Source organism: Coregonus clupeaformis, chromosome 10, assembly GCF_020615455.1.
Source record: "Coregonus clupeaformis isolate EN_2021a chromosome 10, ASM2061545v1, whole genome shotgun sequence".
Lineage (NCBI taxonomy): Eukaryota > Metazoa > Chordata > Actinopteri > Salmoniformes > Salmonidae > Coregonus > Coregonus clupeaformis.
The window spans coordinates 12,893,114-12,919,030 of NC_059201.1; the positions used below are offsets into that span (position 1 = coordinate 12,893,114).

Consider the following 25,917-nt stretch of genomic DNA (forward strand, 5'->3'; position numbering starts at 1 on the left):
GGACCTGGTGGAGAGGGACGACCCCATTGTCCCCAACGCCCTGATTGCTGCCCCAGTTTCGTGGGGAATCGATAGGCTGGTCAGAGCAGCGCTACTGCGGGAGCCCGATCCGGACGGAGGTCCATCAGGGAGGATGTACGTACCCAAGGCTGCGCGCTTACGACTGCTTCAGTGGGCACACGCGTCCGACCTCACCAGCCATCCGGGGGGCGGCAGGACATTGGAGTTCCTACGTAGGAGGTTCTGGTGGCCATCAGCTGAGAGGGATACGCACGCCTTTGTGGCTGCTTGCCCGGTGTGCGCGCGCACGAAGACCTCACGTCAGTCCGCGGCAGGGCTGCTCCGACCCCTGCCTATCCCCAAGCGCCCCTGGTCCCACATCTCACTGGATTTCATTTCCGCCCTACCACCCTCTGATGGATACACAGTCATCCTGGTCGTTGTGGAACGGTTTTCGAAGGCTGCCCACTTCATTCCCCTTCTCAAACTCCCATCAGCCCGACGGCTAAGTTGGTGGTGCAGCACGTTTTCCGGGTCCACAACCTTCCCCAAGATGTGGTGTCGGATCAGGGCCCTCAGTTCGCCTGCATGTTCTGTGGACCGCATCCTGGACTGCCGGCGGGTGGGGAGGGGTCTCCAATTTCTGGTGGACTGGGAGGGTTTTGGGCCGGAAGAGCGGTCCTGGGTGCGGGTCGGGGGCGCTGTTACAGGAGGAGGTCGCAGTTCCGGAGCGATCCACTAGGTGTCCTCCTCCAACAACCTTAGGCACCTCCTCACTCACAGTCTGGACTAATCATGATCCTATTGGGTTCACCTGTGCATTTATGCCCTCACTTCCCTTGCTCAGTTTTCTCTGCTAGTTTCTCGATGCCAAGAAGTACGAATCAGTGTCTGATCGCGAAACGTATGTACAGGTTTCATTGTTGTTTCAGTCGTAGTTACTATTTCGTATTTTTGCTATCAGCCTGTTTTTGGAGACCAATTTGCTCCTCCTTTATTTTATCGTGACAAGTCCGTTATTTTGTATCCTGGCTTTGGGACCACCAGTAAAGATCCTTGTTTCACCATCTCTGCCTACTGTCTATCCTGCACCGCACCTGGGTCACACCTCACACCAACCCTTACAGGGATGGCCAAGAGACCAGAGGTGTCGGAACGGAGTGCTCGGGTTGGGATGTAGGGTTTGAGTATAGCCTGAAGGTAAGGAGGGGCAGTTCCCCTTGCTGATCCATAGGCAAGCACCAGGATCTTGAAGATGGTGCAAGCTTCGACTGGAAGCCAGAGGAACGGGGTGACATGGGAGAACTAAGAATGGTTGAACACCAGGTGGGCTGCGGCATTCTGGATAAGTTGCTGGGGTTTGATGGCACAAGTGGGGAGCCAAACCATCAGAGTTGCAGTAGTCTAGACGGGAGATGACAAGTGCCTGGATTAGGACCTGTGCTGCTTCCTGGGTGAAAAAGGTCATACTGTAAGGATGTTGTAGAGCATGAAACTGCAGGAGCGAGTCATTGCTTTGATTGCAGAGAATGACACAGTGTTGCCCAGGGTCACACCAAGGGTCTTTGTACTCTGGGAGGGGGACACCATGGAGTTGTCAACCGGGATGGAGAGGTCTTGGAGAGGACAGGCCTTCCCCGGGAGGAAAAACAGCTCTGTTTTGTTGAGGTTGAGCTTGAGGTGGTGGGCCAACATCCGAGCTGGTGCCTTCTACTGACCACATCAATGCACAGGTACAGTTTCTTTGTTGCTATTTTAAAAAGGTAAAAGCCTGTCCGTCTTTATTAGAAACGTTCTGGGAGACTAGGAATATAGGGCTGGACAACTGAAATATGGGCTAAATAACTCAAAAGCATAATAAATCATACTACAATGTAAAGCCTATTTTCTTATCAGTCACTCTAATAGTCTAACATGTGTAACAAACTTTATACAAAATCTCAGTAAATCTTACAATTTGTATACATCAAAATGTGTACAAAATGTACGTTTTTGACAGAGAATTACCAAAAATGTGTGAGCTTCATTTGAATACCTCCCTCTGCATGTCTTGGAGCTTGTAGTTCTACATATGAACTACATATCCCTACACCCGGTTACCATAGCAGCGAGAGTTTAGTAAGTGTTCCGCCATGGCTAGCAGTCCGTCCAGAGTTTTCGCTGCTCTATTACCCGCTGCGGGAGATATTTACCGGGACGAAAATGAACCAGGGATGGGGGGACACACGGTTACCGTTCAGCAAACCCAGAACAGCGCGAGGGGGGTCCAGGTGACGGGGAGCGCGGAGGTCTCGTGCCCAGCCGACCGCGCTACGGTTTCCGTTAGTTTCAAAAACAGCAAGGAGACGGTGAACGACGTCACCAACAGCATCTCGAGGAGAGTAGAGTACATTCTACAGACCCTGAGACAACATCATGTCAAGGTAATTTAGAGTTCATTCAACCATAGATATCCTATTAAATTACTAGAGAGGGCTTTGTTATAAAACCTTAAACTTCCAGAATGGCGTTGAAAATGGCAGCCATATTGGTCAGGGAGAAATCCAAACCAGGAATTGGAATGAATGGCAGTAGAGGCATAATCCTGATTTTACTTATGCAGGAAAATAAAAGTTAGGCATGTGATATATCAGAAATGGTGTAATAGAATTGTCAACCTAAAATAGTAATAGAATTATAAATACAGTTTATAAGTGTTTTATACAAATTTTCTGTATAAATAACCTTTAAAATATATGTATACAGACCATAAATGTATCAATGTTTGTTTTTTTGGAAAGCTGTGAGTGCTATTGTATGATACAAGTATAGGTATTTGTTGCATTTACACAACTTGTCCTATCATCAACTGATTTCAGCCAGTGTATGGCTGTGGATTGACTGCATTGTTTGAATGGAATGTTGGCAGCAGCTAATTAGGGATCCTAATAAATACAAAACAATGACCAAAATGTCTGACCTTTATAACGTCATATGAAGGTTCATGTCTATTCTAGTGTTATAATTCCTAATTATAAGTTCAAATAACTGTTCATATAGATATATTGGCATATAGGCCTAAAACAATTAAATAGGATATCTATTGCTATTGGTCCCATAGTGTTAAATTCATATCCCAGCTGTGTAATGCAGTATTTCCCAACTCCAGTCCTCCAGTACCACCAACAGCACAGATTTATTTTGTAGCCCTGGACAAGCACACCTGATTCAACTTGTCAACTAATCATCAAGCCCCCAATGAGTTGAATCGTCTGTGGCTACAACTAAAATGTGTGCTGTTGGGGGTTCTGGAGGACTGGAGTTGGGCAACTGGTGTAATGCAATACCAGTGACATTATTGACAGACAGACACAGGGCAAACATCCAGTCAGCACACTGTGACTGACTGACACAGCTGTCTAATCCCAATAAAAGTAGGACGTTTGAAGATTTCTCTTCTCTCCATCCTCCTCTTTACTTTTCCTCTCCACACTTCTTCTCCTCCTCCTCTCACCCTGCAGGGGGAAGAGTTGACAGTGACGAGAAACATCTACAGAGCTGATGACCTGTACCACATGGAAGCTCAGGTAGGTCCCCCGTGCTGAAATCCCTAAACCTTTATGTACAGACTGAAATAGGCCATGCATTAACATGGGAAAGGAATGGAGACTGGTCTGAGAAGTGTTGGAAGTTATATTCTAGTTCATGCCTACTGTGAGAAGTCCAGCAGATCGTATCAATCAGAACACTGGGTTCAGCCTGATCAGAGCCATTACTGTTGTTGAGCACATGCATACATACACGCATATGCAGGTATGAGTCATGTTAAAGAGCTGCTCCTGCTGCTGAGCTGAGAGGAAGGTGTCCTGAATGTTGTACATTATAGCTGTGTGTAATAAAATTGCATTTGCTGGGTGCTTATATTTGGCCTGTTTTACATATGTACAAATGTTTTTTTGCATATCCCAACTCCCCCTGAGAATGGGGTCATAGCCAGGGTCAGCCATTATCAGCAGCGACCTTGGCGCAATTAGGGATAAGTGCCTTGCTCAAGGGCACAACAACAAAATGTCCCCCCTTATCGGCTCGGGGATTCTAACTAGCGACCTTTCGGTTACCGGCCCAACAATCTAACCACTGTGTGTTTTTACAGGTGATGGTGGTGTTCTCAGACTTTGGTCAGATGGAGAGAGTGTGTGTTGTTCTGTTGGAGAAGCTGGATAAGAGTGTGTGTGTCAGCGTGCCTCACTTCTACCACAGTGAAGAGTGTCTCAGCCTATTGAGGTAACACACACACACACACACACACACACACACACACACACACACACACTACTTACATAATAATGTGTGTGTGTGTGTGTCCAGGCGGCGTGTGTGTGTAGCAGCAGCAGAGAACGCTCGTCTGAAGGCGTCTGAGATGAGCAGCATGCTGGGACAGACTCTGGGGCACCCCCTACTGGTCAGAGAGGAAGAGGCCACAGAGAGGAGAGATGCAGGGAGAGAAAGAGTGATGGAAGGAGGAGAGGGGAGGAGGGGGGAGGGGGTACACAGGCCAAGCATCACTGCGACCTCTCGTGTGTTTGTCACCTTTAACCTCCGACCCAAAGACAGAACCAGGAAGAAGTTCTGAAGACTAAGTTACCCATCACCCCCTGCAGCACAGTGCAAACACACACTCACACTGTAGATACTTTAATATGAAGCCAAAGACGAGGATGGACAGTCATTGTTTTGTTTAGAATAATATTTATTCAATTCTTTCCTCAAAGCTTCTGTCAGTAAACATGAATGTCAATAAATTATGTAAAGGTGGCTGTTCCGGATTCAAGTTTGATCTCTTTATGATTAAAACTATTATATTTTCTGTCTTTCATTTGGTTCCGATATGAAATACTCTATTATCTTCAGTGATGTAGTGGTAAAAACAGTAGGTGGGTAAACGCTGATCACCGTTTGCAGCGAATAAAATAATGCTCCCTATATTTTCAATGCATTTTTCCACAATAGGTGGCTAAATGCTCACTAATTATTTTTTTTTAATGTGTAAACGTTGTTTCCCCTCTACACCACTGTGTGAAATTCTCTTCTATCTTGTTGTGGGGGAACAGAGAGAGAGGAGCTGTCCCTTCCTTTACATCTACTGTCCAGTTAGGTGACCCACACACACACCCACACACTCACTCCTGTGGTCCTTGTCTTGTCAGTCTTCAGGGAAGATCTCTTGGAGCCACGGCTGCATGATGAACCGCTCTCCGTCAAAGTGTGTGAAGTACAGTTCTAGGGTGGGGATCTCCGGCTGGAACACACACACACAGAGGTTCGGTTTAGGTGTGTATGTTTGAGTGTCAGTTTGCCTTCAGAAAGTATTTAACCCCCTTTACCTTTTTCACATTTTGTTGTGTTACAGACTGAATTGAAAATGGATTAAATTGAGAGTCTCACTAATCTACACAATATCCCATAAAGTCAAAAGTGAAATTTTTGTATTTAGATTGTAAAAAAATAAAACTTTTTTAAAAATGAAAAGCTGAAATGTCTTGAGTTAATAAGTATTCAACCCATTTGTTAGAGCAAGCCTAAATAAGTTCAGGAGTAAAAACGTGCTTAACAAATCACATAAGTTGTATGGACTCACTTTGTATGCAATAATAGTGGTTAACATAATTTTTGAATGACTACCCCATCTCTACCCCACACATACAATTATCTGTAAGGTCCCTCAGTTGAGCAATGAATTTCACTCTTCATATTTTCAAGCATGCTGGAGGCTGCATCATGTTATGGGTAAACTTGTCATTGGCAAGGACTGGGGAGTTAATTTTAGGATAAAAATGAACAGAATAGAGCTAAGCAAAGGCAAAATCCTAGAGGGAAACCTGGTTCAGTCTGCTTTCCAACAGACACTGGAAGACGAATTCACCTTTCAGCAGGACAATAACCTAGGCCAAACACTGGAGTTGCTTACCAAGACGACATTGAATGTTCCTGAGTGGCCTAGTTACAGTTTTGACTTAAATTGGCTTGAAAATCTATGGCAAGACCAACTTGACAGAGATTGAAGAATTTTACCCAAAAAGACTCACAGCTGTAATTGCTGCCAAAGGTGTTTAACATGTATTGACTCGGGGTTGAATACTTACCTGATCAAGATTTATGAGTGTTTTATTTTTAGAATTCTTTTAGAATTTTTCTACCACTTTGACAATAGAGTATTTTGTGTAGATCGTTGACAAACAAATGACAATTATATCCATTTTAATTCCACTTTGTGTGTGTGTACCTACCCTGGTTCCAGTGACCCGTTTCAGCCTGGTCTGAGGCAGGTATCCCACTAAGAGAGAGGAGGGGCCAGGACCGCTGAATAACACCTTATAGTGGGGGGTGTTCTCTGCTTTACCCTACACACACACACACACACACACACACACACACACACACACAAAGTGAGAGGTGAAGGTCAGAAGTTAAAGCTAGAACCCTTAAATGGTGTAACTGCCACTTCCGTTAGTGATATTATTACAACAACAAAAAAGTCCCTCGGACATTATTGCACACACGATAGAACAGCAGCATGTAGGACCTATTGCAATTGTTATTACCTTGAGGCGTGACGCTCCCCAGCTCTTTTTCGTCAACAAAAAACCAAAACGATAACAATGGCGGTGGGGCGGACAGTGCCACCGTTTCTCCCTACTGCGGATTCCATCTTTAAAGAGCAACTGCCCCTAAAAACCAACTTCTCCTTTTGAAAACGGCCTGTGGCATCGATAGGAGTCAGAAACATTTATTCTAGTGTCAAAATAGACTACAAAGTGCAAATAGGATCATTTTTGTCATAAAGTAAAAACTGAGTTTTGTAAGTAAGTTCATCACGACTTACTTGAGGGTTTGGTAATGGATTACTTATACAATTACCCAGTGACAACACGTTTGTGGTCCACCCCCAGCTGCCATGTTGTGAAGTCTGCATATGGGTGCAACACACGCACATGTCGCTCAGCAAATAGGTGTGAAAATGGGCTTCCATAAAGTTAGCACAAACTTCCAAAGCATTCCAACAATATTGACAGATGACCAGGAATGGATTACATCAGACACGTTCACTTCTGTGACTGGTGTTGGTGAGTACGTTAGCTAAGTAGATAGCTGGTGTAGCTACTTTTGGTTATACAACATTATTTTATAATGCTAGCGAGCCAGGCTAGCTATGATTTTATTTCTTTTTTATTTCACCTTTTTTTAACCAGGTAGGCCAGTTGAGAACAAGTTCTCATTTACAATTGCGACCTGGCCAAGATAAAGCAAAGCATTGCGATAAAAACAACAACAACACAGAGTTACATATGGGGTAAAACAAAACATACAGTCAATAACACAATAGAAAATCTATATACAGTGTGTGCAAATGGAGTAAGTTATGGAGGTAAGGCAATAAATAGCCCATAGTGCAAAATAATTACAATTTAGTATTAACACTGGAGTGATAGATGTGCAGAAGATGATGTGCAAATAGAGATACTGGGGTTCAAATGAACAAAATAAATAACAATATGGGGATGAGGTAGTTGGGTGGGCTAATTACAGATGGGCTGTGTACAGGTGCAGGGATCGGTAAGCTGCTCTGACAACTGATGCTTAAAGTTAGTGAGGGAGATAAGAGTCTCCAGCTTCAGAGATTTTTGCAGTTCGTTCTAGTCATTAGCAGCAGAGAACTGGAAGGAATGGCGGCCAAAGGAGGTGTTGGCTTTGGGGATGACCAGTGAGATATACCTGCTGGAGCGCATACTACGGGTGGGTGTCGCTATGGTGACCAATAGGCTAAGATAAGGCGGGGATTTGCTTAGCAGAGATTTATAGATGACCTGGAGCCAGTGGGATTGGCGACGAATATGTAGTGAGGGCCAGCCAACAGGTCACAATGGTGGGTAGTATATGAGGCTTTGGTGACAAAACGGATGGCACTGTGATAGACTACATCCAATTTGCTGAGTAGAGTGTTGGAGGCTATTTTGTAAATGACATCGCCGAAGTCAATGATCGGTAGGATAGTCAGTTTTACGAGGGCATGTTTGGCAGCATGAGTGAAGGAGGCTTTGTTGTGAAATAGGAAGCTGATTCTAGATTTAACTTTGGATTGGAGATGCTTAATGTGAGTCTGGAAGGAGAGTTTACGGTCTAACCAGACACCTAGGTATTTGTAGTTGTCCACATATTCTAAGTCAGACCTGCCGAAAGTAGTGATTCTAGTCGGGCGGGCGGGTGCAAGCAGCGTTCGATTGAAGAGCATGCATTTAGTTTTACTAGCATTTAAGAGCAGTTGGAGGCTACGGAAGGAGTGTTGTATGGCATTGAAGCTCGTTTGGAGGTTTGTTAACACACTGTCCAATGAAGGGCCAGATGTATACAAAATGGTGTCGTCTGCGTAGAGGTGGATCTGAGAGTCACCAGCAGCAAGAGCGACATCATTGATATACATTTACATTTTAGTCATTTAGCAGACGCTCTTATCCAGAGCGACTTACAGTTAGTGAATACATGTTTTTTAAGTTTTTTTCTTAGTTTTTTCATTTGTTCTTTTATTTGTATGTTTATTTTTTATTTATTTATTTATTAAAAAAAAAAATTATACTGGCCCCCCCATGGGAATCGAACCCACAACCCTGGCGTTGCAAACGCCATGCTCTATCAACTGAGCTACATCCCTGCCGGCCATTCCCTCCCCTACCCTGGACAACGCTGGGCCAATTGTGCGCCGAGAATAGAGTCGGCCCGAGAATTGAACCCTGTGGCACACCCATAGAGACTGCCAGAGGTCCAGACAACAGGCCCTCCGATTTGACACACTGAACTCTACCTGAGAAGTAGTTGGTGAACCAGGCGAGGCAGTCATTTGAGAAACCAAGTCTATTTAGTCTGCCAATAAGAATGCGGTGATTGACAGTGTCGAAAGCCTTGGCCAGGTCGATGAAGACGGCTGCACAGTACTGTCTATTATCGATCGCGGTTATAATATCGTTTAGGACCTTGAGCGTGGCTGAGGTGCACCCATGACCAGCTCGGAAACCGGATTGCATAGCGGAGAAGGTACGGTGGGATTCGAAATGGTCGGTGATCTGTTTGTTAACTTGGCTTTCAAATACTTTCGAAATCAGGGCAAGATGGATATAGGTCTGTAACAATTTGGATCTAGAGTGTCACCCCCTTTGAAGAGGGGGATGACCACGGCAGCTTTCCAATCTCTGGGGATCTCAGATGATACGAAAGAGAGGTTGAACAGGCTAATAACAGGGTTTGCTACAATTTCGGCAGCTAATTTTAGAAAGAAATGGTCCAGATTGTCTAGCCCAGCTGATTTGTAGGGGTCCAGATTTTGCAGCTCTTTTAGAACATCAGCTATCTGAATTTGGATGAAGGAGACGCGGGGGAAGTTATGGACAAGTTGCAGCGGAGGGTGCAGAGCTGGTGGCCGGGGTAGGGGTAGCCAGGTGGAAAGCATGGCCAGCCGTAGCAAAATGCTTATTGAAATTCTCGATTATCGTACATTTATCGGTGGCCTCAGTGCAGTGGGTAGCTGGGAGGAGGTGCTCTTATTCTCTTTACAGTGTCCCAAAACTTTTTGGATGCAAATTTCTGTTTGAAAAAGCTAGCCTTTGCTTTCCTAACTGATTGTGTATTTTTGTTCCTGACTTCCCTGAAAAGTTGCATATCGCGGGTGCTTTTTGATGCTAATGCAGTACGCCACAGGATGTTTTTGTGCTGGTCAAGGGCAGTCAAGTCTGGGGTGAACCAGGGGCTATATCTGTTCTTAGTTCTGAATTTTTTGAACGGGGCATGCTTATTTAAGATGGAGAGGAAAGCACTTTTAAAAAGAACAACCAGGCATCCTCTACTGACGGAATGAGGTCAATATCCATCCAGGATACCCGGGCCAGGTCAATTAGAAAGGCCTGCTCTCTGAAGTGTTTTAGGGAGCGTTTGACAGTGATGAGGGGTGGTCGTTTGACCGTGGACCCATTACGGACACAGGCAATAAGGCAGTGATCGCTGAGATCCTGGTTGAAGACAGCTGAGGTGTATTTATAGGGTAAATTAGTCAGGATGATATCTATGAGGGTGCCCATGTTTACGAATTTTGGGTTGTACCTGGTAGGTTCCTTGATAATTTGTGTGAGATTGAGGGCATTTAGTTTAGATTGTAGGACGGGTGTTAAGCATATCCCAGTTTAGGTCACCAAGCAGTACAAACTGAGGATAGATGGGGGGCAATCAATTCACATATGGTGTCCAGGGCACAGCTGGGGGCTGAGGGGGGTCTGTAGCAAGCGGCAACAGTGAGAGACTTATTTCTGGAAAGGTGGATTTTTAGAAGTAGAAGCTCAAACTGTTTGGGCACAGACCTGGATAGTATGATAGCCGGCAGAGCTCTCTCTCTACAGCAGATTGCAACTCCGCCCCCTTTGGCAGTTCTATCTAGATGGAACATTTTGTAGTTGGGGATGGAAATTTCAGAGTTTTTGGTGGCCTTCCTAAGCCAGGATTCAGACACTGCTAGAACATCAGGGTTGGCGGAGTGTGCTAACGCAGTGATTGATTCTTATTGTCGGAGTGACATAGCCCGCTGTTTGCAGCCAGTAGCCTATTATGGTTTTCCGTCGCTGGATCTATGCTCTCTCCTTTTCAATAGCTTGATTAGAAAGTGTCCTCTTTCGGCCAACAGGAACAGATATCACAGGCTCCAAACTGTCGACGGGATCCATAACTAAAAGCTCCATGACACTCAAGAGCTCAACGCTAGGTAGCCAGCGAGCAAAACCTAACTTGCGACTGAACAGAGAAATAATGGAAATGGCTCACTTTTGCGCCAGCTGCAAAAAATATATGGAACCTTCCATCCACCTGGACAATGGATATAGCACATCTCGGGGGACGAGTGTGTTGGATATCGTGTTTTGCAAAATTACACATTTTAAAGCACAACTAAAGTAAAATGTTTTAAAAGTTTGATAACAGCTGTAATTCATACACATAGAAAGGGACCCATGAGCATTCCTTTCAGACGAATGTATTTACATTTATCGCGTTTTGGAAATAAAACTCTTCAAGTGTAATATTTGCACATTGTTATATTAGCAGAACACCAGCTAACAATTCTAGGGAGCGAGAACGTTTTTGTAACGTAGAAGCTAAGACCGTTGGGCCAGTAACAGAAAGGTTGCTGGTTCGAACCCCCGAGCCAGCAAGGTGGAAAGCTCTGCTATTCTGCCCTTGAGAGCAAGGCAGTTAACCCCCAACATCAACTTCTCCCCGGGCGCCAATGACTTGGACGTCGATTAAGGCAGCCCCCCAGCACCTCACTGTTTCAGAGGAGTTGGGTTAAATGCGGAAGACACATTTCGGATGAACGGATTCAGTTCTGCAACTGACCAGGTATCCCCTTTCTCCTAATGTTTGAGTGTCCAGTTTTCCGTTAGTTAGGGGAACATTCAATCTACAGTGAGGGAAAAAAGTATATGATCCCCTGCTGATTTTGTACGTTTGCCCACTGACAAAGACACGATCAGTCTATAATTTTAAATGGTAGGTTTATTTGAACAGTGAGAGACAGAATAACAAAAAAAAAATCCAGAAAAACGCATGTCAAAAATGTTATAAATTGATTTGCATTTTAATGAGGGAAATAAGTATTTGACCCCTCTGCAAAACATGACTTAGTACTTGGTGGCAAAACCCTTGTTGGCAATAACAGAGGTCAGACGTTTCTTGTAGTTGGCCACCAGGTTTGCACACATCTCAGGAGGGATTGTGTTCTACTCCTCTTTGCAGATCTTCTCCAAGTCATTAAGGTTTCGAGGCTGACATTTGGCAACTCGAACCTTCAGCTCCCTCCACAGATTTTCTATGGGATTAAGGTCTGGAGACTGGCTAGGCCACTCCAGGACCTTAATGTGCTTCTTCTTGAGCCACTCTTTTGTTGCCTTGGCCGTGTGTTTTGGGTCATTGTCATGCTGGAATACCCATCCACGACCCATTTTCAATGCCCTGGCTCCCAAGATTTGACGGTACATGGCCCCGTCCATCGTCCCTTTGATGCGGTGAAGTTGTCCTGTCCCCTTAGCAGAAAAACACCCCCAAAGCATAATGTTTCCACCTCCATGTTTGATGGTGGGGATGGTGTTCTTGGGGTCATAGGCAGCATTCCTCCTCCTCCAAACACGGTGAGTTGAGTTGATGCCAAAGAGCTCGATGTTGGTCTCATCTGACCACAACACGTTCACCCAGTTCTCCTCTGAATCATTCAGCTGTTCATTGGCAAACATCAGACGGCCCTGTATATGTGCTTTCTTGAGCAGGGGGACCTTGCGGGCGCTGCAGGATTTCAGTCCTTCACGGCGTAGTGTGTTACCAATTGTTTTCTTGGTGACTATGGTCCCAGCTGCCTTGAGATCATTGACAAGATCTGCCTGTGTAGTTATGGGCTAATTCCTCACCGTTCTCATGATCATTGCAACTCCACGAGGTGAGATCTTGCATGGAGCCCCAGGCCGAGGGAAATTGACAGTTATTTTGTGTTTCTTCCATTTGCGAATAATCGCACCAACTGTTGTCACCTTCTCACCAAGCTGCTTGGCGATGGTCTTGTAGCCCATTCCAGCCACACGTTTCATGGGACGTTGCAAGGACATTTAAATCCAGTTTTCTGTAGGTTAGGAGCATATTCCATCAACGTCCCACCAAAGATACACAGAACGTGGTTGCCATGTTCTCAGAATGTAAGATATTAATGTTCTAGACACGTTTCATGGTAACGTTGCAAGAACATCTCTGTGCATCAGTTGTCAGGACATCGCCTGATGGAACCAAAGAAACATTTTTCTCCCCCCCAAAAATGTCATTACACATCACGCCTTGTTACTGTTGCCGAGCCAATCAAGGCCCTGATTGGTGAACTACCGATCCATTCATAGCTCTCTCTCTGTTGGCAAGGTTAGGGATACTCACACACAGTGCTTTTAACAGTGTTTTCAACGTACATATTTGACACACTTTGACATACATGATTACATTGTGTAAATGAACATGCACGGTAAATTATTAGACTAAGGAAGTCTCGAGGTTTTGCTCGCCTGAGGTAGAGTATCTTATGATAATCTGTAGACCACACTATTTACCAAGAGAGTTTTCATCTATATTTTTCAGAGCTGTCTATTTACCACCACAAACCAATGCTGACATTAAGATTGCACTCAATGAGCTGTATAAGGCCATACCTAAACAGGAAAACGCTCATCCAGAGGCAGCGCTCCTAGTGGCTGGGGACTTTAATGCAGGGAAACTTAAATACGTTCTACCTCATTTCTACCAGCATGTTAAATGTGCAACCAGAGGAAAAAAAACTCTAGACCACCTTTACTCCACACATACAAAGCTCTCCCTCGCCCTCCATTTGGCAAATCTGACCATAACTCTATCCTCCTGATTCCTGCTTATAAGCAAAAACTAAAGCAGGAAGCACCAGTGACTCGGTTAATAAAAAAAGTGGTCAGATGACGCAGATGCTAAGCTACAGGACTGTTTTGCTAGCACAGACTGGAACATGTTCCGGGATTCTTCAGATAGCATTGAGGAGTACACCACATCAGTCAATGGCTTCATCAATAAGTGCATCGATGATGTCGTCCCCACAGTGACCGTACGTACATACCCCAACCAGAAGCCATGGATTACAGGCAACATCCGCACTGAGCTAAAGGGTAGAGCTTCCGCTTTCAAGGAGCGGGACTCTAACCCGGACGCTTATAAGAAATCCTGCTATGCCCTCCGACGAACCATCAAACAGGCAAAGAGTCAATACAGGTTTAAGATTGAATCGTACTACACCGGCTCTGACGCTCGTCGGATGTGGCAGGGCTTGAAAACTATTACAGACTACAAAGGGAAGCACAGCCGCGAGCTGCCCAGTGACATAAGCCTACCAGACGAGCTAAACCACTTCTATGCTCGCGTCGAGGCAAGCAACACTGAAACATGCATGAGAGCACCAGCTGTTCCGGATGACTATGTGATCACGCTCTCCGTAGCCGATGTGAGTAAGACTTTTAAGCAGGTCAACATTCACAAGGCTGCAGGGCCAGACGGATTACCAGGACGTGTACTCCGAGCATGTGCTGACCAACTGGCAAGTGTCTTCACTGACATTTTCAACATGTCCCTGACTGAGTCTGTAATACCAACATGTTTCAAGCAGACCACCATATTCCCCGTGCCCAAGGACACTAAGAACCTGCCTAAATGACTACCGGCCCGTAGCACTGACGTCTGTAGCCATGAAGTGCTTTGAAAGGTTGGTCATGGCTCACATCAACACCATTATCCCAGAAACCCTAGACCCACTCCAATTTGCATACCGCCCCAACAGATCCACAGATGATGCAATCTCTATTGCACTCCACACTGCCCTTTCCCACCTGGACAAGAGGAACACCTACGTGGAGAATGCTATTCATTGACTACAGCTCAGCGTTCAACACCATAGTGCCCTCAAAGCTCATCACTAAGCTAAGGATCCTGGGACTACACACCTCCCTCTGCAATTGGATCCTGGACTTCCTGACGGGCCGCCCCCATGTGGTAAGGGTAGATAACACATCTTCCATGCTGATCCTCAACACGGGGGCCCCTCAGGGGTGCGTGCTCAGCCCCCTCCTGTATTCCGTGTTCACCCATGACTGCATGGCCAGGCACGACTCCAACACCATCATTAAGTTTGCCGACAACACAACAGTGGTAGGCCTGATCACCGACAACAATGAGACAGCCTATAGGGAGGAGGTCAGAGACCTGGCCGTGTGGTGCCAGGATAACAATCTCTCCCTCAACATGACCAAGACAAAGGAGATGATTGTGGACTACAGGAAAAAAAGAGGACTGAGCACGCCCTCATTCTCATCGACGGGGCTGTAGTGGAACAGGTTGAGAGCTTCAAGTTCCTTGGTGTCCACATCACCAACGAACTATCATGGTCCAAACACACCAAGACAGTCGTGAAGAGGGCACGACAAAGCCTATTCCCCCTCAGGAGACTGAAAAGATTTGGCATGGGTCCTCAGATCCTCAAAAAGTTATACAGCTGCACCATCGAGAGCATCCTGACTGTTTGCTTCACCGCCTGGTATGGCAACTGCTCGGCCTCCGACCGCAAGGCACTTCAGAGGGTAGTGCGTACGGCCCAGTACATCACTGGGGCCAAGCTTCCTGCCATCCAGGACCTCTATACCAGGCGGTGTCAGAGGAAGGCCCTCAAAATTGTCAAAGACTCCAGCCCCCCTAGTCATAGACTGTTCTCTCTGCTACCGCATGGCAAGCGGTACCGGAGTGCCAAGTCTAAGTCCAAAAGGCTTCTCAACAGCTTCTACCCCCAAGCCATAAGATTCCTGAACAGCTAATCATGGCTACCCGGACTACTTGCACTGCCCACCCCATCTTTTTACGCTGCTGCTACTCTGTTAATTTTATTATGCATAGTCACTAACTCTACCCACATGTACATATTACCTCAACTAGCCGGTGCCCCCGCACATTGACTCTGCACTGGTACCCCCCTGTATATATAGCCTCTACTGTTATTTTATTTTACTTCTGCTCTTTTTTCTCAACACTTTGTTGTTGTAAGTAAGCATTTCACGGTAATATCTACACCTGTTGTATTCGGCGCATGTGGCAAATAGATTTTGATTTGATTTGATGAACTGCTAGGACTCAAACAAAGTGTCTCCTGTTGCAGCAGCTTAGCCCAACACGCAGGTTCCCAAACACATTTTTATTTTATTTTATTATTATTCAACAGTCCACACCTGGGATTTGAACTCACAACCACTCTGGTTCACGGTATGCCAAATCTTTCAGCTACACCACCATGTTTGTGTTATGTATTGGTTAAATCTTACTATTCTCATCATTTAATTGACTTACTTCAGCAATTTAACAGCTTTCAGTATAGTTGTCTAATGTTTGTGGGGCATGTTAACATGTTATAAATGATACTCTAAGATCAATAAACGTTTTTGCTCTGACATACACTGTCAACTGTGGGACCTTATGTAGACAGGTGTGTGCCTTTCCAAATCATGTCCAATCAATTAAATTTCCACAGATGGACTCCAATCAAGTTGTAGAAACATCTCAAGGATGATCAATGGAAACAGGATGCACCTGAGCTCAATTTCGAGTCTCATAGCAAAGGGTCTGGATACTTATGTAATAATAATAATAAATATGCCATTTAGCAGACGCTTTTATCCAAAGCGACTTACAGTCATGCGTGCATACATTTTTGTGTTTGGGTGGTCCCGGGGATCAAACCCACTACCTTGGCGTTACAAGCGCCGTGCTCTACCAGCTGAGCTACAGAGGACCACAATGTAAATAAGGTATCTGTTTTTAATTTTTAATAAACCTGTTTTTGCTTTGTCATTATGGGGTATTGTGTGTAGACTGATGAGGATTTGTTAGTTATTTATTTAATCAATTTTAGAATAAGGCTGTAACGTAACAAAATGTGGAAAAGGTCAAGGGGTCTGAATACTTTCCGAATGCACTGTATATGTACATAGCTATCTCAATTACCTCGTACCCCTGCACATGGACTCGGTACTGCCTGTATATAGATATGTTATTTTTACTCCTTGTTAGTAGTTATTCACAGTGTATTTATTGCTCATGTCACTTCCTATTTTTTCTCTGCATTGTTGGAAAAGGACCCGTCAGTAAGCATTTGAATGTTAGTGTACACCTGTTGTTTACGAAGCACGTGACAAATAAAATGTTGTGATTTGGTTGGGGCGTTCGTCATTGGTGCTGGTGTGTTCGAGAGCCGCTAGGGGAATCATCCCACTCTCATATTCTTGTTAATGACATTATTTGGCAACAGTTACAACATGCCTATCTGATCTAATTAAAATGAGTTTCTCATTGAAAGATAGGAATCTTTAAGATTTCCCCTTGAGCACGAATTATGACCACATTTCCACTACCTCCTAAATTATCAGTATTTATTAATTCTATATAGCTGAGCATCTCAAAACAGAACTCTACCGTCTTTTTGAAATCTATACCACATATACCATGTAGAACAAACATCTCATTTTAATTAGATCAGATAGGCGTGTTGTAACTGTTGCCAAATAATTACATGAACATACAGTGAGGGAAAAAAGTATTTGATCCCCTGCTGATTTTGTACGTTTGCCCACTGACAAAGAAATGATCAGTCTATAATTTTTATGCTAGGTTTATTTGAACAGTGAGAGACAGAATAACAACAACAAAATCCAGAAACACGCATGTCAAAAATGTTATGAATTGATTTGCATTTTAATGAGGGAAATAAGTATTTGACCCCCTCTCAATCAGAAAGAGTTCTGGCTCCCAGGTGTCTTTTATACGGGTAACAAGCTGAGATTAGGAGCACACTCTTAAGGGGAGTGCTCCTAATCTCAGCTTGTTACCTGTATAAAAGACACCTGTCCACAGAAGCAATCAATCAGATTCCAAACTCTCCACCATGGCCAAGACCAAAGAGCTCTCCAAGGATGTCAGGGACAAGATTGTAGACCTACACAAGGCTGGAATGGGCTACAAGACCATCGCCAAGCAGCTTGGTGAGAAGGTGACAACAGTTGGTTCAATTATTCGCAAATGGAAGAAACACAAAAGACCTGTCAATCTCCCTCGGCCTGGGGCTCCATGCAAGATCTCACCTCGTGGAGTTGCAATGATCATGAGAACGTTGAGGAATCAGTACAGAACTACACAGGAGGATCTTGTCAATGATCTCAAGGCATATGGGACCATAATCACCAAGAAAACAATTGGTAACACACTACGCCATGAAGGACTGAAATCCTGCAGCGCCCACAAGGTCCCCCTGCTCAAGAAAGCACATATACATGCCCGTCTGAAGTTTGCCAATGAACATCTGAATGATTCAGAGGAGAACTGGGTGAACGTGTTGTGGTCAGATGAGACCAAAATGGAGCTCTTTGGCATCAACTCAACTCGCCGTGTTTGGAGGAGGAGGAATGCTGCCTATGACCCCAAGAACACCATCCCCACCGTCAAACATGGAGGTGGAAACATTATGCTTTGGGGGTGTTTTTCTGCTAAGGGGACAGGACAACTTCACCGCATCAAAGGGACGATGGACGGGGCCATGTACTGTCAAATCTTGGGTGAGAACCTCCTTCCCTCAGCCAGGGCATTGAAAATGGGTTGTGGATGGGTATTCCAGCATGACAATGACCCAAAACACACGGCCAAGGCAACAAAGGAGTGGCTCAAGAAGAAGCACATTAACGTCCTGGAGTGGCCTTGCCAGTCTCCAGACCTTAATCCCATAAAAAATCTGTGGAGGGAGCTGAAGGTTCGAGTTGCCAAACGTCAGCCTCGAAACCTTAATGACTTGGAGAAGATCTGCAACAGAAGTGGGACAAAATCCCTCCTGAGATGTGTGCAAACCTGGTGGGCAACTACAAGAAACGTCTGACCTCTGTGATTGCCAACAAGGGTTTTGCCACCAAGTCATGTTTTGCAAGCTCTGTTAACTGTTTTTTTTATTGTTTATTTCACTTTTGTTTATTATCCATTTCACTTGCTTTGGCAATGTAAACATATGTTTCCCATGACAATAAATACATTTGTATTGAAGACAGTGAGAGAAGTTGGTACAGGTCTGTATATTGAAGTCAGAGTCAAGTGTTGGTTTCTTGAGGAGGGGAGCGACTCTGGCCATTTTGAAGTCAGAGGGGACGCAGGCAGTGGAATGACTTGATGAGGGAAATGACGAATAGGAGATAGTCTGGAGAAGTGAGGAGGGGATGGGGTCGGGCGGGCAGGTTGTCGGGCGGCCGGACCGCACTAGTCGCAGATGAAACATAATTGCGTGAGCGAACACTTGAGTAGAGAGCGAACACTTGAGTAGAGAGCGAACACTTGAGTAGAGAGCGAACACTTGAGTAGAGAGCGAACACTTGAGTAGAGAGCGAACACTTGAGTAGAGAGCGAACACTTGAGTAGAGAGCGAACACTTGAGTAGAGAGCGAACACTTGAGTAGAGAGCGAACACTTGAGTAGAGAGCGAACACTTGAGTAGAGAGCGAACACTTGAGTAGAGAGCGAACACTCGAGTAGAGAGCGAACACTCGAGTAGAGAGCGAACACTCGAGTAGAGAGCGAACACTCGAGTAGAGAGCGAACACTCGAGTAGAGAGCGAACACTTGAGTAGAGAGAGCGAGAGCGAAAGCGAGCGAGCGAGAGAGTGCCGGGACACCTTCCAGCGCTGCTGCTGTCTAGAGAACAGCCAGAGGGTGGTCAAGACATCTGCTGCAACTTCACCTTTATTGTGTCAGCTCTGCTGCACCTGGGAGCTAAAGGTATGGCACCGCACTCCCAACAGTCATGTATGCTGCACCTGGGAGCTGAAGGTATGGCACCGCACTCCCAACGGTCATGTATGCTGCACCTGGGAGCTCAAGGTATGGCACCGCACTCCCAACGGTCATGTATGCTGCACCTGGGAGCTAAAGGTATGGCACCGCACTCCCAACGGTCATGTATGCTGCACCTGGGAGCTAAAGGTATGGCACCGCACTCCCAACGGTCATGTATGCTGCACCTGGGAGCTAAAGGTATGGCACCGCACTCCCAACGGTCAAGTGGTTTGGCGCTTACTGCTCAAGCCAGCAAGCTAACTAAACAGATTGCTCTGTAGTGCATCTCAAACAAAAGGCTCATAAAAGCCAATCACAACACTGGAATTTGTTAGTTCATCCATCACTCCAGTGAAAGTGACCAATCAAATCGGCTTCCTATTTAGTTACAGGGGAGAGGGGGGATGAATGAGCCAATTGGAAGCTGGGGAAGATTAGGTGACCATGATGGTATGAGATCCAGATTGGGAATTTAGCCAGGACACCGGGGTTAACACCCCTACTCTTACGATAAGTGCAATGGGACTTTTAGTGACCACAGAGAGTCAGGACACCCGTTTAACGTCCCATCTGAAAGACGGCACCCTACCAGAGTATGTGAGCAGAGTTGAGCGGTTGGAAATCACGCTCATGGAGCGGTGCTTGTGCATTGCTCTGGGGCTCCACGTCCTTTCCAACCACTCTGTTAAAAACCGCTCCGCGCTCACAGGAAGAAAAAAAACTGCCACTCAAAATTCGCTCCATTCATTAAGATCACAATTTAACCAACACCCATCTATTGTTATAACTACATGGACCTACCATTTGGTTTTGAAGTATTGAAACCAAACCATATGAATTAAAAGTATTTTAATAAATAAAGGTGAAAGTAAGAAGCGCTCATCATTTCAAATAGGCTACATGTCATATTAAACATCATATAAACACTAAATAGGTCAGGAGCCAGACAATAATAGATAATAGAACAAAAATGAACAAAACTTGAGATTTATTTTAAAGATGATTTTTTGCTTATAAATACTTTGCTACAATGACACACTTAGTTATCTACCCAGCTTGTTCCTTTATTTTAGCATGTGCACGTAGTAAGTACACCATCATGCTTTCGGGATATGTGTCTTTTCAGATTCCACAATGATTCTTTAGTTGTGGACACTACATCACCGCACTCCCTCTCTTTTGTCCTCATCTTTGTAAGTCACTTGTGCATTTTAGCGGTTTCTTTATGAAACTATTTAGTCGAACTCCATGACAGTAGCTAAAGCAAGGGGCTATAGCAGCACACAGCCTACGAATGCATGCTGGGCCGGGTCCTGAGCTGGTGAAGTGAGCGCTACTGGAGCGGGCGAGAAGGCCGACACTCCAGCCTTTAGGAATCTCGCTCAGCGTTCCAGTTCCACTCAGGTCACATACTCTGCACCCTACACAGGGCAATGTCCCCAATCACTGCCCTGGGATATTTCTTTGGGGACCAGAGGAAAGAGTGCCTCCTACTGGCCCTCCAACACCACTTCCAGCAGCATCTGGTATCCCATCCAGGGACCAAACAGGACAAACCCTGCTTAGCTTCAGAGGCAAGCCAGCAGTGGGGTGCAATGCTGCTGGCTATAGAATGATGAGAATAGTCAGATAAACTGATACCTGACACCAACATGTTAGTGTAGCGGGAAGATCGGAGTACCGTGAACCAAGAGGTTGTGAGTTCAAATCCCAGGTGAGGACATGTTCAATAATTATGACAGTATAAGTTAACATGCACAATGTAATCATCCACGTCAAAGTGTCTCAAATATGTAAATTGAAAACACTATGTTAAAAGCACTGTGTGTGTGTGAGTATCCCTAACCTTGCCAACAGAGAACTGAATTAGCTGACCATCGAGATGGCGAGTCAGTCAGGAGGGGAGAAGTCCTCAACTTCAAAACTTCTTTCCATAGCAAAGCTAGCTTATCTTACCTTGCTGTCACTACTCACTACTGCCCTTGTTTGTTGTGATTGAATGGCAAAGAAACATACACATCAAACCACACCCCCAACACAACTCTCATTTGGCTTCAGTCATGGCTAATAGCATTTCTTAAAGAGTATTATGAAAAGCGAGGCTAAATCAGGAAGTTCAGACCCCCTTTAAAGCGGAAATATGTAACTTTTTGGGCGACCCGACCAAATTCACATAGAAATGTGTATTATAGATCTGTCATTATCATTGAAAGAAAGTCTAAGAAGCGGTATATTTGTTCTATGTGCACTATTTCTATGCTCCCCATTATTACGTTTTGTTTTTGCTTCTTTTACTTTCGGTTTTGTACACCAGCTTCAAAACAGCTGAAAATACAATATTTTTGGTTATGGAAAAGCCATTTCACAGCGGTTTAGATGGTACAGTGATTTTCTATACTATAATTGCTTGGTTCTGACATCAGCCTTAGAGTGAAGGGTGTGTTTGTTTGTGTGTGTTTGTATATGCGTGTTCATACCTCAGCATTGCGATGCATCCTGCTGATCCACTCTGGGGGGGCTCGGAGCTCCGGGTCCCAGCTGACGATCACCCCGATCATGTGACCATTCCGCTCCATGACGACATCACCCACACGCAGGAAGACAAAGGGGGGGCGCGGCCTACGGACCGACCGGGAAGCTGGGGGATAAAGAGAGGTTGTGGTAAAATAGGAGGAGGAGAGGAAGAGGAGAGAGAAAGAGAGGAGAGGAAGAGGAGAGAGAAGGAGAGGTTCATACCAATCAGACCAGGCCAGTAACAGGTAAACCCAGACTGGTTCTGCAGGGTTTCTCCCCTTAATTCCTGACTGACATTCCTCTAAAACACCAAGAACAAACACACACACCTCCAAAGAAGCCCAGGTCGTTGTCTTGCAACATGACCTCCAGAGCAGGAGACTCTCCAGGAATCTCTCCCTCCTCTCCTCCTCCTCCCACCAGCACCCTGGGAGAGACAGACAAAGTCACCATGGCTGCATCCAAAATTGCCTGTCGGGCCTGGGTTGGTCTGCAGGTAGTGGATACTATAAGGTGGTGTGTATAATATAACATGAGAGTGGGGTAACTGTAGCATCACTCCATCAAGGGAAATATCATATTCTTTCTAACAAAGATATCTACATACAGTATATTTCAGGATGTTGTGTATCCCTGGAAATAATCTGAATTAATATAAACATTACAGTTTAAAAACATAGCTTGTCCCAAAAAAAAGTGGTCTCTTGGCACAACTTACCACGTATGGGGTAAGTTGAGCCACGGGGACAAGGTTAAAATTATCTACTTTGGTTTAGATACAAGCATCATGAAACCTCTAACGTTAATTCATTTGACTTGGTGAAAATCTGTTTTTTTGTACCCAACTTACTTAAAACTTTTTCCATGTGGTTTATTCCTTCACAGACTCCATGAAATGATGACCTCTTCTAAATATTTGGTCAAATTATGAATTGTGTGTGTGGTTTCCTAGAAACAAGGGTGGCTCAACATACCCCACTCTCCCCTACAGCAGGGGGGTCAAACTCCATTTCTGGACCGCCAAGTGTCTGCTGGTTTCTGTTATTTCCTTTCCATTTGTGTCCAATTAAGACCTAGTCAACCAGGTGAGGGGAGGTCCTAACAAATCAATTACTTTAATTGAACACAAAAGTACAAGGGAGCAGTGAAAACCCACAGACACAGCCCTCCAGGTTTGAGTTTGACACCTCTGCTATAAGGAGTAATGCTGTACAATTACTAGAGGTAAATGTGACGTACGTGATTGTATCCATAAGGTCTGTGATCCACTCTGTCCAGACAGTGGAGTTCAGGTAGGACTTCCTCCACTCTCCCCATATACCCAACAACCTGGTCAAGACAGAGACATTAATTACATTTACATTTTAGTCATTTAGCAGACGCTCTTATCCAGAGCGACTTACAGTTAGTGAATACATATATTTTTTATACTGGCCCCCCGTGGGAATCGAACCCACAACCCTGGCGTTGCAAACGCCATGCTCTATCAACTGAGCTACATCCCTGCCGGCCATTCCCTCCCCTACCCTGGACGACGCTGGGCCAATTGTGCGACGCCCATGAGTCTCCCCGGTCGCGGCCGGCTGCGACAGAGCCTGGATTCGAACCAGGATCTCTAGTGGCACAGTTAGCACTGCGATGCAGTGCCTTAGACCACTGCGCCACTCAGGAGTTATTCAACTCACCCTAGAGTCCAACCTGGTAGAGACAGACATACATTATAATAACCATAACCTCTAACCCCTGACCGCAGATACCCAGACACATTATTAACCGTAACCCCTGACCCCACAACCTGCAGTCAGATATTTCACATGTAATATTAGGAGAATAAAGGTCAAAAGAAAAGCTCTCATATGCTGTGCCATGTTTGTTGCTAGAGTTGGAGAGGTGTTGGCTCTCAGAATGGTGAGGTGTAGAGGCATGTGTGTGTGCGTGCGTGCAGATGAACGAGTGCCATGCCATTAGGCGCAGGGGTCTGAGCGGACCGTTACCGCTTGGTGGCGTGGTAGCGCTGCGCCACGGACGCGCCGGTCCACTGGGAGATGAGGTACTGGGCTGGTAGCGCTGAGAGCAGTAGGGTGAGCTGCAGGATGGTTGCCACCGTTAACTGAGGCATCACAACACCTGACCCGACCTTACCGGACAGAGAACAGGGCAGAATTATCAGTAGGCTAAACGGTTGGTGCCAGCAGGTAGGTATGCCTACCGTAGGCTATATAAATTACATTTACGTCATTTAGCAGACGCTCTTATCCAGAGCGACTTACAAATTAGTGCATTCACCTTATGATAGCCAGTGGGACAACCAATCATTTGAGCATATGGGACCGAGGTAAAATTAGTTTTAAATTGGATATTCAGTTTCCTCTCGTCAATAGCTATTGAACCAAGCAGGCCATGAAAATTGTATATTCTGAATCAGGTGTGGATGGAAAACTATTATTCATTTTAAATGGAGGAAAAAAAACAAGATTTCAGATTTACATTTTAAATAGCCAAGTGGACAGGCTGTTTGGCTCATCTCAGTCACAAAGAGGAATAACTTTGCAGCTGTTTCTGATTAATAAACAATGCCATGCTGGTGGGTGGTAACTAGGCTTGGGCGGTATCCAGATTGTCATACCAACCTTGTGCCATACCGGGATATTCGGTAATACCGGCACTGAACACAATTGGCGTTATTTTCTAACCCCCCAGCCTCTAATACGAAGGTTAGCAATGCTATAAAGTACATGTAAAATCCCATCGAGAATGCTAACTAAATACTAATGAGCGCATTGCGAACATTTTATACAGTCTTTGACCTTAACTATTTTCAGGACAGACAATCCAGCTCAAAAAGTTATACAAGTAACTCAAACATGCTACTCAGTTTCTCCATCCTCCCGATTCAGAATTTTCATAGTTATGCAAGCTTTGTTTAAGAGCTATTGAACATTTAAATCCGGGTAACAAAAAAAAAAAGTGAATTTTCCTCCATCCTCCCGATTCAGAAAACACTGAGTATACAAAACATTAAAAACACCTGCTCCTTCCATGACAGACACTTGTTAAATCCACTTCCAATCAGAGTAGATGAAAAGGGGAGGATACAGGTTAAAGAAGGATTTTGTATGTGTGCCATTCACCCTCTTACAAGATATTTGTAGCTCAGTTGGTAGAGCATGGCGCTTGCAACGCCAGGGTTGTGGGTTCATTTCCCACGGGGGACCAGTATGAAAAATGTATGCACTCACTAACTGTAAGTCGCTCTGGATAAGAGCGTCTGCTAAATGACTAAAATGTAAAAATATTTAACTGCCTTTGAACGGAGTATGGTAGTAGGTCCGAATATCCAATAAAACAAATTTTACTTCGGTGCCTATGGTCCATTTTTATTCATTGATTAAATTTTGTTCTAGCTCAACTGCCATATGGAAACATACAACATATTCCTATTCTATATGGAAGATAACTTTTTACTTTTATCCACCCATGACGCAGTCATGCATTTCTTCATGAAGAAAAGAAGGCACACTTAGGCTATAATGACACAAACCAACTGACAGCTTTCTAAACATAGCAGATATATTGGGACCCTTACCTTACCGTGATTACAGGAAATCCCGATTCAAATCAACTTTTAAACAAACTATCTGTCTGATATCGTTCCTGAGGAAGTCGACTAGTAAAGTGAGTTGACAGCAGTTGTGCTATGGTGTGAGGAACCAGCCATGGCGCGAGGAGAGACAGCTCCGTGGTTTCGGTGTCCCTCGGTAGTTATATTTACATAAATACACTCTCGGTCCGGCAACAGCACCTGCATATTTACATTTACAAAATTGTCAATATCGCGCGTCCAATCGCTGCAGGCCACGAAATACCGGCGCGCCTCGCCACGTCAGGAATGCAGGAACCAATGGGGGGAGAATGACAGATCTATAACTCACATTT

The 25,917-nt window shown here is 45.0% G+C and overlaps 2 protein-coding genes across 3 annotated transcripts; one reads left to right on the forward strand and one right to left on the reverse strand.

Moving 5' to 3' along the window:
- The first annotated feature begins 2,098 nt into the window (after nt 1–2,098).
- Nucleotides 2,099–4,795, forward strand: irak1bp1 (interleukin-1 receptor-associated kinase 1 binding protein 1). Its single transcript, XM_041887303.2, has 4 exons — nt 2,099–2,423; nt 3,501–3,566; nt 4,133–4,263; nt 4,348–4,795. The coding sequence occupies exons 1-4, from the start codon at nt 2,133–2,135 to the stop codon at nt 4,610–4,612; spliced, it is 753 nt and encodes a 250-aa protein (XP_041743237.1). The 5' UTR covers nt 2,099–2,132; the 3' UTR covers nt 4,613–4,795.
- An 83-nt stretch (nt 4,796–4,878) lies between these two features.
- Nucleotides 4,879–25,787, reverse strand: si:dkey-261l7.2 (uncharacterized protein LOC569751 homolog). Of its 2 annotated transcripts, none has more exons than XM_041887305.2 (7): nt 25,573–25,787; nt 23,976–24,118; nt 23,221–23,310; nt 22,311–22,408; nt 21,945–22,105; nt 6,267–6,380; nt 4,879–5,278 (listed from the first exon to the last, which is right to left on the reverse strand). In XM_041887305.2, the coding sequence occupies exons 2-7, from the start codon at nt 24,098–24,100 to the stop codon at nt 5,183–5,185; spliced, it is 684 nt and encodes a 227-aa protein (XP_041743239.1). In that variant the 5' UTR covers nt 24,101–24,118; nt 25,573–25,787; the 3' UTR covers nt 4,879–5,182. The 2 variants fall into 2 exon arrangements, with proteins under 2 accessions (XP_041743239.1, XP_041743238.1); XM_041887304.2 differs by having other exon boundaries at nt 25,568–25,786.
- Between the last annotated feature and the right edge of the window lie 130 nt (nt 25,788–25,917).

Excerpts from the sequence above, each read along its gene's own strand:
- irak1bp1 (XM_041887303.2), top strand. The coding sequence starts at position 2,133 with ATGGCTAGCAGTCCGTCCAGAGTTTTCGCTGCTCTATTACCCGCTGCG. Across the intron at positions 2,424-3,500 it reads TGAGACAACATCATGTCAAG|GGGGAAGAGTTGACAGTGAC; the intron begins GTAATTTAGAGT and ends CTCACCCTGCAG. Across the intron at positions 4,264-4,347 it reads GAGTGTCTCAGCCTATTGAG|GCGGCGTGTGTGTGTAGCAG; the intron begins GTAACACACACA and ends GTGTGTGTCCAG.
- si:dkey-261l7.2 (XM_041887305.2), bottom strand. The coding sequence starts at position 24,100 with ATGCCTCAGTTAACGGTGGCAACCATCCTGCAGCTCACCCTACTGCTC. Across the intron at positions 23,311-23,975 it reads CGCTACCACGCCACCAAGCG|GTTGTTGGGTATATGGGGAG; the intron begins GTAACGGTCCGC and ends TGTCTTGACCAG. Across the intron at positions 22,106-22,310 it reads CGACCTGGGCTTCTTTGGAG|CTTCCCGGTCGGTCCGTAGG; the intron begins GTGTGTGTGTTT and ends TTTATCCCCCAG.